This window comes from Sturnira hondurensis, unplaced genomic scaffold, assembly GCF_014824575.4.
Source record: "Sturnira hondurensis isolate 20B ecotype Veracruz unplaced genomic scaffold, ASM1482457v3 Scaffold0004136, whole genome shotgun sequence".
Taxonomy (NCBI): Eukaryota; Metazoa; Chordata; class Mammalia; order Chiroptera; family Phyllostomidae; genus Sturnira; species Sturnira hondurensis.
Genome location: NW_028076767.1, coordinates 30,893,750 through 30,906,693, shown reverse-complemented (window position 1 = coordinate 30,906,693; position 12,944 = coordinate 30,893,750). Strand labels below are relative to the sequence as shown.

At 40.1% G+C, this 12,944-nt stretch overlaps 1 protein-coding gene across 2 annotated transcripts in view; it reads right to left on the bottom strand.

Moving 5' to 3' along the window:
- Positions 1 to 4,435: 4,435 nt before the first annotated feature.
- RAD21L1 (RAD21 cohesin complex component like 1) overlaps positions 4,436 to 12,944 on the bottom strand; it is a 29,963-nt gene continuing 21,454 nt past the window's right edge. For both annotated transcript variants that reach the window (XM_037044724.1, XM_037044725.1), the window contains exons 12-13: positions 12,762 to 12,839; positions 4,436 to 4,624 (exon numbers count right to left, since the gene is read on the bottom strand). In XM_037044724.1, the coding sequence (XP_036900619.1) occupies positions 4,436 to 4,624; positions 12,762 to 12,839 (267 nt within the window). The remainder of the gene's footprint in view (positions 4,625 to 12,761; positions 12,840 to 12,944) is intronic.

Sequence of the window (12,944 nt, the reverse complement as noted above, 5' to 3'; positions counted from 1 at the left end):
CTGCAAACCAAGAGGTCACCAGTTCGATTCCCTGTCAGGGCACATGCCTGGGTTGCAGGCCAGGTCTCTAGTTAGGGGGTGAAGTGAGAGGCAACCACACGTTAATGTTTCTCTCCCTTTCTTTCTCCCTCCCTTCCCCTTTCTCTCAAAATAAATGAATAAAATCTTTTTAGCAAACTAGAAAAATAAAAGCAAAATAAACCCAAAGCAAGCCAAAGGAAGGAAATAAATATCAGAGCAGAAATCAGTAAAATGGAAAAAAGGAAAACAAAAGAGAAAAATCAATGAAACTGAAAGCTGGTTCTTTGAAGAGACCAGTAAAATTAGTAAACCTCTAATACTACTGAAAAGAGAAAGAACTAGAAGATATAAATCAATAGTATGTGGGAGGAAAGAAGGATCATCACTATGGACTTAGACAATGAAGAGAGAATAAGAGAAGACTCCAAACAACTCCACACATAACCATTAATTTACATGAAATGGAATAATTCCTTGCAAACCACAGTTACCAAAACTCACAGCAAGTGAAATAGGTAGCTGAATAGCCCAACAACTATTTAAAAATTGAATTCATAGTTCAAAATCTTCCAGAATATAAATCTCTGGATCCAGATGGCTCCATGCATGAATTCTATCAAGCTTTTAAAGAAGAGATAACACCAATTCTACACAGTCTCTTCCAAAAAATAAAATGGTAGCGATACTTTCCAAGTCACTTATATTTTACCCTGATACCAAAACCCAGAAAAAGACAGTACAAGAAAAGACAAATACAGACCAGTATTCCTCATGAACACAGATGCAAAAATCCTAAGCAAAATATTAGCAAAGATGCTTGACGTCACTAGTTATTAGGAAACTGCAAAGCAAAACCATGAGGCACCACTTCACATGCACTAAGGTTGCTATAACCAAAAAGGGTCAATAACAAAAGCGCCGGCAAAGGTCCAGAGAAATGGGAACTCCCATGCGTCACTATTGGAAACGCACAGTGATGCGGCCACTTTTCCTGAAACGTAAAACACAGACTTATCACATGATGTCTCTAGGATAGAGACATGGTATCGCATGACACATCAGCAGTTGCATTCCTAGATACATATTCCAGAAAGGTGAAAACACATACATGCAAAAACGCATACACTAATATGCATGACAGTATTACTAATAATTGTCAGAAAGTGGAAAACAACCCACAGGTCTACCGTCTGATGAATGGATAAACAAAATGTATATCCACGTAATGTGATATTAATTTGGCCACTAAAAGAAATGAAGCACAATACACCCTACAACATGGATAACCCTTAACAACACTGTGCTAAGTGAAAGAAGGCAGATTCAAAAGGCCAGAGACAGAAAGAAAATTAGTGGTCACCAGGAGTCGTAGGGGGCGAGGGAATGGGGAGTGATGGCTGGGGAGCACGAGGTTTCTTTTTGGATAATGAAAATGTTCTAAAATTAGGTAATGGTCATGGTTGCATAATACTGGAAGTATACCGAAAGCCACGAACTGAACACTTTAAAAAGGGTGAATTTTATGCTCTGTGAATTATATCTCAATACAGCTGTTAAAATATATTAGCAAACTGAAGCCAGTAATACATAAAAATAATAATACCACAACAAAGTAAAGTTTCTCCTGGAAATGCAAAACTGGTTAAAAATTTTAAAAATCCATCATATTAACAGTCTAAAGAAGAGAAACCTCATGATCCAGTCAATCAATGAAAAGTAATTAAAATTCAACCCACTTTTATGATTTTAAAAAATCCAGCCCTGGCTGGCGTAGCTCAGTGGATTGAGCACGGGCCTGCAAACCAGACAATCGCGGTTCAATTCCCAGTCAGGGCACATGCCTGGGTTGCAGGCCAGTTCCCAGCAGGGGATGCAGGAGAAGCAACCATACATTAATGTTCCTCTTCCTCTCTCCTTTCCTTCCCCTCTAAAGATAAATAAATAAAATATTTTTTAAAAAGTCCACAAACTTCTCAGCAAACCAGAAATAGACAGAAACATCCCCCAACCTGATAAAAATTACCTACGCGCACCCCACACCAAGCAGCTGTAACTAACAACATGCTTCGTGGGCAAAGAGGGAGTGTGTCTCTCCTTGCATTGGGGATGCCTGGTAAAGAAAAAGATGAAACTGTCTCTATGTGTGGACAACATGATTGGGTAGAAAATCCCGAGGAATCTATGGAAAAACAAACTCCTAGAAGAAATTTGTGAGTTCAGCAAGGTCTCAGGATATAAAAAGAATCTACAAAGGTCCATTGCATTGATGGCAGAATTATAGAAATGGGGAACGTATTAGTGGCTGTCAGGGGCGAGGGAGGGGAATGGAAGGAGGTGGCGGTGAACACAGAAGGGAGACATGAGTGATCCTGGCGATGGGACTTTCCTTCTGTTTGCGTGAAGCTACATTGGTGATAAAATTGCAGGGCCTCAATAACAAACAAATAAGTGTATGCAAAACTAGTGAAATATGAATGAGGTGCATGGATTGTATCAATGAATTTCCAGTGATACCATATAATTATGCAGGATGTTACCTTTGGGGAAAACTGGGTGACGGGCACATGGCATCTTGCTGTGTTATTTTTTACAACTGCATGTGAGCCTACAATTATCTGAAAATAAAGAGCAAACTGAAAGTCAAGTGAAAACTCTCATTCGCTGCTAGTGTGAGCACAAAAAGGTACAACCAGTCTGGAAAAAAATGTTGCAATTTCTTATAGAGTGGAACATGCACCTACCATATGACCCAGCAACCTCACTCCTAGATGCTTGCCCTAGAGAAACGGAAACTTGTGTTTACACAATGACTGACACAAGTGTGTGTAGCAACTGTGTTTATAACTGTCAAAAACTGGAAACAAATATCTTTAAGGGGATAAATAGATACATAAACTATGGTATATCCAGACAACAGAGTAATACTCAGCAATAAATACGTGTAACAATTTGGACTAATCTCAAAGACATCACACTGAGTGAACTAAGCCAGACTCCAGGACGTTACATACTATACAATTCCATTTAGGTGACAAGAGAAAAATAAGAATAAAACTATATTCACGTGGAGGAGCGGCTGCAGGGAGTTAGAATGGGGGAAGTGCGCGACTCCGAGGGGCTAGCACAAGGCAGTGTTTTGGGGCGACAGGACCTTTGGTGTCCCACTTGTGCTGGTGGTTACAGGAGGGCTTGTGCTGTGTGTGTCAAAACTGATAGCACGGTGCACCAAAATGAGAAAGTCAATTTTTCTGTATGTGAATTTAAAAAATAATACATTTTTTAAAAGGCAATTGGACATTTAAGTCTTATAGTTGATGCATTCAAAGAGGACATTTAGAACTCCATTTGTAGCACACCAGGACTCAAGAGAGGACCACAGGCTTCATTTCACAGTGTATTAGGGAGCTCACAGAGCATTGTATACAGATTTCCCAACAAACTTCAAATAAGAAAAAAGAAAAACAATAGTGTTAATGCAAAAAGTGTTCAGTAAGCACCAAGTAAAAGAACATGTATTTTAGTGAACTGAATCCCCATTGTAGACACTATGCTAATTTGTGAACATAAGAAACATACTTAGTTTTGCTGACACATGAATGGTGATTATAATAATCATTAAAGAGTGAATAAGAAGGCTTAATGACCCATAAATGGACTGAAAGCCCCTCAGATAACTTAAAACAATGATGAAGTTTATAACTCTTCAATTAAGATATTAGATTAAAAACTGTGGCACTACATCAAATCAAGAATGATATGAATTTAAATTAAATAAATTATTGCCTGTGGAGAAATAAGGAAGTGTTAATTATTAATTAATCCCATAACTTTTAAGTAAACAATCCAATGTAAAATAGCCTTTTAATAACATCCTTGAATGTTTCTTGAAGACATACAGTATTTAACAAAATGTATTTGAAATGCAACATTCAAGTCAGGGAGGTAATAAATGCCATACATTCAAGTCAGCTAAATTAAAATATTACTTAGCCAGCCCTGGCCAGTGTAGCTCAGTTGGTTGGAGTGTTGTCCCATAAACCGAAAGGCACTGGGTTCAATACCCAGTCAGGGCACATGCCTAGGTTTGGGGTTCTGTCCCAGTCGGGGCACATGCGAAAGGCAATCAATTGATGTTTCTCTCCCTCTCTCTCTTCCATCTGCTCCCTCTAAAATCATTAAGAATGTCCTTGGGTGAGGATACAAAATATTACTTAGCTATAATTCAGTATTTCTGTAAGCATATAAGTTTCCAGTTCTGGCTATGATTATTAAGAACTTACAAAGAAGAAATGGGAGGTTAACCCACTTATGAAATGGATCAGACCTTCAGCTGCTTCCAGACAGCGGCTGCATTAAAGCAAACGAGCTGTAAGAAATTTCAGCGATGACACAAATCTGCAAGTTTTGGATTCCTTTATAGTTTATGGAACATGGGTCCCACTGTAGCTATAATATCTGCATAGGGGGCACTCTGGCTCAGCTCAATAGCCCGGTGTTTTTTCAGAACAAGGAAGCTATAAAATCTGGCAGCGGCTTGTTTCCGGTCACTATTTCTGCAGAGAGTCATCAGACTAAAGCGCTTCATTCCTGTCTTGCTGGATTCCTGGGAAAATAATTAGAAAAGAGGAAAGGAAAGGGAGACAAGATCATTAAAGGCAGAGCAGGTGGATGTCTAATGAATGACAAAACATTGACAGTTTTGATAAGTGACTGTGAAATCCTTAAACAGAGAAATTCAAATGACTAATTAATAAGCTTAGAAACCATACAGGCCATGGATTGCAAGCTTGGGCCACTGAGAAAATGCATGCAAAGGAACTCTAACATATTATGAAAAAGTTTAATGTGTTATACAAATGCCAGGTTGTTTAAAAAAACTGATTTTAAACTAAATGTAATGTGGTATCCTCGACAGGATGCTGTAACAGAAAAAAAAATTAAGAAATCTGACCAAAATATGGACTTCAGTTCATGATAATGTTTCAATATTGGCTCACTAATTGTGACAAGTGTGCAAGACGTGACTAACATGGGAAATTGGCTGTGGGGTGCATGAGAGTTTGCTCCACTGTCTTCACCATGTTTCTGTAAATCTAAAACTATTCTAGTAATAATTTATTTTAGAAAAATAAATAGAAATCTTAAAAAATCGATGCTAACATAAACGGCTCCAATTAGTTTAGACCTATAGGGAGAAAAAAGTCCACAGGACTTGGGAGGCTTAAATGCAACGAAGATTATGAGCCTGTCAGGCTCCTTTTCCTCAGAGGTACTGCGGAGTGGAAGTGTTGAATACAAAACTCTAGTGTTAAATGTAGAATTGTATTTGTACACCTCTGTGGCAGGGCAGTGTGACTTTACAAACATCTCCCAGTTTCTTTGCACAGGTTAATAGATGTTGGATTCACCATAGGGCATCTGTGAACCTACTGCAAAAAGTTAAGGTCCAGTAAAGTGTTCAATTATGGGTGAAGATAACTCCTTTTATGAGACTGGTACTTGGCATCAGAAGTGTCGCTTTTTTAAAAAAGATTTTATTTATTTATCTTTAGAGGGGAAGGGAAGGAGAGAAGGAGAGAAATATCAATGTATGGTTGCCTCTCGTGAGTCCCCTGCTGGGAACTGGCCTGCAACCCAGGCATGTGCCCTGACTGGGAATCGAACCGCGATCGTGTGGTTCACAGGCCCGCGCTCAATCCACTGAGCTACATCAGCCAGGGCAGAAGTGTTGCTTTTTAGTTATAATACTAAATGATTATACTGTGATGAACACTGGTCAGTATCCCCGTGAGCACTGTACTCGCCGAAAAGTTGTGAAGCACTTTTAGAAATGTGATACACAAGTTTTTTCCTGCCAGTTTATAACATTTAACAAATTAATAAGTCAAATACTTTATCACACTTTATCTCAACCACAGGAGTGGCCCAATCTTGGCAGCCATTCAGCGATGGTCTGACAAACCTTCACTCATTCCCACTCCTGAGGAAATACGGTGCCTTCCCAGCAGATGTGGGTTGGGTGGCTTTTTCCCTGGAAGGGAGCAGGGACAGCCCTTTAATTTCAAGAATCCTTTGGAAAAACACCCTGAACGGACACATATGCAAGGCTGAACACATGTACTTGTCCTGTTCCCTCCAAAAACACCTCCAAAATGAAGGACTGGAAGGCGACGAAGAGAGGAGATAAAGACAAAGAAAGGGCAAGACCGGCTGACTTAGCAGAGTGGACAAGGCTGTAACTAGTGCCAACAGGGAAGAAAGCCAACAAAAAGCAGGCCCATTGGAGCTACAGAGCCTTTAGAGAGCTCAGGAATTAGAAGTAACTGTGTATGATAAGCTGGAGATATGGGGTGACGCAGAAAACAGGAGAATTTCTTGAAAGTCGTCCTGCAAACAGTGAGACCCTCAGTAGCCCTGCACCACTTCACTGAACCAAGACATGGTGACTCCCACACCCTAGCAGACTATTTCCCTGGGAGAGAGCAGGGACAGTCTTTCCGAGTTCAAGAATCCTTTTGAAAAATACCCCAAGGGGACAAATGTGCAAGACTGAACACACGTGTTTATCCTGTTTCCTTCAGAAAACCCTCTAAAATGAGAGAGACAGGAAGGTGTTTTTCTAGAGTTAAGAACCACTGAGACCTGAGCCTCAGGACACCAGGCACTGTGGATGGTAGAGAAGTGTCAGACCAGAAACGAGGGGGTTAAGTGAAATTCTATACCCTAAACAAGGAGAGAGCCAGCCTCTCCCTGACCCACTTCTGGTTCCCAGACCATGGACACCATGCTTATATCTCCTAGGCAGTAGATGTGAAGATTAAGCTGGGAAAGCTGTCCATTGTGAGGAAAAAACACCTGCAGATAAAGACACCTGTTGCAGGGCCGGGGAGGGAGGACTACCTACCTACCTTGCAATGAATCTACAAGCTGCACTCATGCGTTTGTAACTTCCAATCAGATTTTTGGGTAATCACTCTTAAAAACAGATAACCAAAGTCTGCCAACACTTCAGTAAAATTTCTAATTTCCAAGAGCAAAAAACAATGAATTCAAAAGAATTGCTAAGGAAATACAGATAGTGCCGGGAGCCCAAGAAACCTGTAACATCTAAAAGTTAAGAAAAGACACTATATCAGTGAAAAATGATTAGGATGGGACTGAGAGAAAGCAGAGCAGTGGTTTGCCTGGGGATGGGAGAGGCGGGACAAGGCTCTATCGAGAGGCACAAGGAAGCTTGCTGGGATTGTACATATGTTCACTATCTCGATCTCGATCGTGGTGATGGTTTCACAGGACATATGTATGTCAAAACTCATCTAACCAGTTAAATGGGTATGGGTTATTGTATATTAGTCATACCTCAATAAAGCTGTTAAAACTACCTAAATAAAAAGATTGGGATGCTATAAAACAAAAGAATAACTAAAACCTAGGGAAAGACTCTTGGAAAACATAAAAAGGAAAAGCCAAAATAAAATTCAATAGACTGCAAGATAAAGTTCAAGAAATCTTCTAGACAGTAGGAAAAAACCAACAAAGGAAATTAATATAGGAGATACAAGACTTTTTTTTTTAATTAAAGGTGCAATTTAGGAGATCCAAGATCTGGCTCATCTGGTCCCATCTGGCAATCCCAAAAGAGAGAATAGATTGAAAACAAGGAAGAAATCCAAAAACTACAAAAATTCTCTAGAACTCAAGGATATGAATTTTCAGAATAAAGAACCTGATATATGCTCAGCCCAATTAAAAAAAAAACCGTACCAAAGCACATCATCATGAAATTTCAGAATAGGGATAAAGAAAATATCTAAAAGCTTCCAGTATGAAAATAATGGTCACTTACAAAGAATCACCAACCAAGCAGCACCCGACTTTTCAGTAACAGCCAAGAAGCCTAGAAATGTTATGAAGCCTTCAACATTTGAAACGTAATATTTTCAAACCATGTTCAGAGACATACCAAGCAAGTTAAAGGTACAATAAAAATATATTCAGACTTGTCTGTAAGGTGTCTTATGCATACTTTTGAAAAAAAATCCTCACCTGAAGATATACTTACTGATTTGAGAGAGAGAGGAAGGGAGAGAGTCATCTATGTGAAAGATAAACACCGGTTGCCTCCCTATGTGCCCTGACTGGGGATTGAACCTGCAACCTTTACCTTTTTCTTTGGCGGGAGGATGCTCCAACCACCGGAGCTCCTCCCAGCCAGGGCTCCTATGCACTCTTTACCTAAGGAAATTAGGAGAGGATGTTGACCAAGGAAGATCAAAGTACCAGGAAACAGAAGCACTAATAGAGGAAAAAGACAAGGGAATCCCATGTTATGGTAAAGAAATGACCCACGACAAAAACTGTGGAGCAGACCTAGGGAGCAACTAATTCAGATTAGAACAAGAGGACGGTGAGCTCCAGGAGGGGACATCTTCAAGAAAAAGAGAGTAGAACCAATAAACTAATTGATATATTTGCCCGTATTAAAAGGGGTTTTAGTATGGTGCCAGAGAGTTTAGAGAGAGAATTAAGATGGGTGTATAGACACTGGGCTAATGAAAATCTGAAGTAATGATTAACTCTCCCCCTGTCCCGAATCCCCATAAAGTTGACAAGAAAAGAGATGCAATTACACTATGCAGTTTCGATGTGAACTAATTTTGACATAGCCTTCGTGGCAGCAACTGCTTGCTGTCCCTTGATGTCCACTCCCCTCCTACCCCACAGCAACAGAAGTGTGGCCTGGGCCTCAGGTTGTCAGAGAAGGACCGCATTTCCCAGCGAGACGTGGCCAGGTGAGGCTGAGTGCTGGTCAGTGAAATGAGAGAAATGGTGCACACGATAATGACACTGTGCCCTTCAAAGAACGTTGCTGCTGCTTGGAATGCGGGCACGGCGGGTAGTTAGGCCTTTCGGGTCCTGAGAACAATGAGGATGGGACGAAGGGAGAGTGGGGCTCGGAGGACTTCGTGAGCACAGCTGCCACACCGGACTGTACTTTCACAGGCGGAAGAAATGAGCTACCTTTTTAAGCCACTGATATTTTCTCTCTCCGTCACAATTAAACGTGCTCTGTAACTATTACAATTATGACATTGTAAGCACTGAATACTGTGCTAAAATATACTGAGGAAGAGAGAGATGTCATTAAGCTCAATTTTCATGTTCTGTTGAAAGAAGTAATAAATAAAATTTAAATCTAAACTATCAAGAAAGAACAGTAAAATAAGTCACCAGAAATATGGGTATAAATGCTAAATGTAACTTCTTAATACAGTGGCTTTGGGTGAGCAGGACTTGGTGACAGGAAGGGGCAGGGCAAAGGACTTACGTGTTTCCTTTCAGCATGGTGCTATTAAACTTTTAAAATTACATACATGTATTATTTTGATTAAAATATCAGTTAAATTTAAATATTGTATTTCACTTTTAAATGGTTGTAAACCAAGGTCCACATTGAATATTTACTAATAGTCTGCTAAAAATGAGAATGAAACATAAAATAGATGTCTAGGGGGATGAGTATGCATAAGGCACTGATTAGAGTTTCTAGTTAAGGACTTCTGGCCAAGATGGAGGCATAGGTAGATACACTTTTCCTCTTTGTGTAACCAAAAGAGGGACAACACAAATTTAAAAACAAAAAATAACCAGAACTGCAAGAAAATCAAACTGTATGGAAGCCCAACAACCAAGGAGTTAAAGAAGAAACATTCATCCAGACCAGTAAGAGGGGCAGAGACCAGCAGCTGGGGTAGAGAGGGCTCTTGGCAAGGTGGAGGCTGGCAGACCAGGCAGTCCCACATTTGTGTGCAGATAAACTGGGAGGAACAACTGGGGAGTGAGACAGACCATTCAACCCAGGGTTCCAGGGAGGGAAAAGAAAGACTCAAAACCTGTAAAGAACTGTGGGGGTTGTGGCAGCAGGAGGAACTCCCAGCTTCACAGAAGAGTTCATTGGAAAGACCCACAGGATCCTAGAACTTACACAACCCACCTACCTGGGAATCAGCACCAGAAGGACCCAATTTGCTTATGGGTAGTGGTAGAAATAACTGGAAGCCAGCCAAGAGCCAAGCAAGCGACATTGTTCACTCTTGGACTATTCCCCTACATACAGTGCCACAATGCAGCAAAGTGGGTTGCTCCACCCTGGTAAATACATAAGGCTCTGCCCCTTACTATGTAACGGGCACATGGAGACAAAAAAATATGGCCCAAATGAAATAACAAATCAAAGCTCCAAAAATAGAACTAGGTGAAGAGATAGCCAACCTCTCAGATGCACAGTTCAAAGCACTGGTAATCAGGAAGCTTAGAGAAATGGTTGGGTATGGTTGCAAAATAGAGGAAGAAGTGAAGGCTATGAAAAGTGAAATAAGGACAATGTATAGGGAAATGACAGTGACAGGAAGGAAACCAGGACTCAAATCAATGGTTTGGACCAGAAAGAAGAAATAAACATTCAACCAGAACAGGATGAAGAAACAAGAATTCAAAAACAATGAGGAGAGGCTAAGAAACCTCCAGAACAACTTTAAATGTTCCAACATCCGAATCATAGGGGTACCAGAAGAAGAGGAAGAGTAAGAAATGGAAAACTTACTTGAAAAAATAATGAAGGAGAACTTCCCCAGTCTAGCAAAGGAAATAGACTTCCAGGAAATCCAGGAAGCTCAGAGAGTCCCAAAAAAGTTGGACCCAAGGAAGCACACACCAAGGCACATCATAGTTACATTACCCAACATTAAACATAAGGAGAGAATCTTAAAAGCAGCAAGACAAAAGGAGACAGTTATCTACAAAGGAGTTCCCATAATACTGTCAGCTGATTTCTTAAAAGAAACCTTGCAGGCGAGAAGGGGCTGGAAATAAGTGTTCAAAGTCAAGAAAGGTAAGGACCTACATCCAAAATTACTCTATCTAGCAAAGCTATCATTTAGAATGGAAGGGCAGGTAAAGTGTTTCCCAGATAATGTCAAATTAAAGGAGTTCATCATCACCACACTCTTATTTTATGAAATGTTAGAGGGACTTATCTATGAAACTATGAATAGCAAAGTGACAACAAACTCACAACTCTCAACAACTGACCTACAAAACAAAACAACAACATAAAAAAATTAAGTATACAACTAGAACAGGAAAATAATCACAGAAATGGAGATCACATGGAGGGTTATCAGTGGGGAGAGGAAGTGGGTAGAATGGGGGAAAAGGTACAGGGAATAAGAAGCATAAATGGTAGGTACAAAATAGACAGTGGGAGGTTAAGAATAGTGTGGGAAATGGAGAAGCCAAAAAACTTATATGTATGTATGACCCATGGACATTAATTAAGGGGTGGAGGAATGCTGGTGGTGGTGGGGGGTGCAGGGTGGAGGGAAATAAAGGGTAGAAAATAATGGGACAACTGTAATAGCATAATCAATAAAATATATTTAGGACTTCCGGCCAAGATGGAGGTGTAGGTGGAAATACTGTGCCCCCTCCCACAACTAAATTTAAAGACAGTGAAGTTTTAGTAACAAAAACGCAGCCATAACAATGAAAATTGAACTGTACAGAAGTCTGACAACAATGAACCATTCAGCCAGACCGCATCGTAACCCAGTGACTGAGTTGCCCCGCCCTGGTGAACACCTAAGTCTCTGCCCCTCAAACATAACAGGTGCGAACAGACCAAACATTATGACTCAAGAACAGCTCAAAGCCCCAGAGCCAATAACTCTAAGTGACCAAGAAATAGCCAACCTTTCAGATGCACAATTCAAAATACTGGTGATCAGGATGCTCACAGAATTGGTTGATTTTAGTCACAAATTAGAGGAACATATGAAGACCAAACTAATTGAAATGAAGGGAAATGCACAGGAAACCAATAGTGATGGAAAGGAAACTGGGACTCAAATCAAGGGAGTGAACCAGAAAGAAGAAAGAAACAACCAAACAGAAAAGAAGGAAGAAACAACAATTCAAAAAAATGAGGAGAAGCTTAGCAGCCTCCAGGACATCTTTCAACATTCCAACATCCAAATTATAGGCGTACCAGAAGGGGAAGAGGAACAGCCATGAGTGGAAAACTTATTTGAACAAATAATAAAGGAGAACTTCCCCAGTCTGGCAAAGGACATAGACTTCCAGGAAGTCCAGGAAGCTCAGAGAATCCCAAAGAAGTTGGACCCAAGAAGGAACACACCAAGGCACATCATAATTACATTAGCCAAGATTAAAATGAAGGACAGAATTCTAGAAGCAGCAACAGATAAGGGGACAGTCACCTACAAAGGAGTGCCNGAAGGTACAGAGAATAAGTAGCATAGATGGTAGGTAGAAAATAGACAAGGGGGAGGGCAGGAATACTATGGGAAATACAGAATCTAAAGAACTTGTGACACGTGGTCATAAACTAAAGGGGGGGAATGGTGGGGGAGGGGTGTGCAGGGTAGAGGGGAGTGAAGGGGGGCATGGGACAAATGTAATGGCATAATCAATAAAATATATTAAAAAATATATTTAGAAAAGACTTTCTAATTAAAACTGCTTTGATGTAGACACCAAAACCAAACTCCTGTATTTAGTTTTACACATACTGCTCATAATCTCATAATCATGTCTAGAATTTAGCCTCAACAAAAACATAATAAAAATGGTTTAATTTTTATTAATATATAGAAAACTGAAATCAACAGTTTACTTATTTTTAAAAATAAACATGGGATTAACAAACCCTGTCATCTTACCTGCAAAGCGTTTAACATCTGACGTGTTCTTTGGTTCCATCTCTCCCCCTCAACATTTTGTTCACTTCCCAGTGACTCCTGTTTGAATGATGGAGAAAATATTTCACTTAAGCAAATTTAGTGAATGTTTACTATTTGTCAGGCATAGTGTTCGCTGCTGCAAGAAACACGGTTATAACAGTG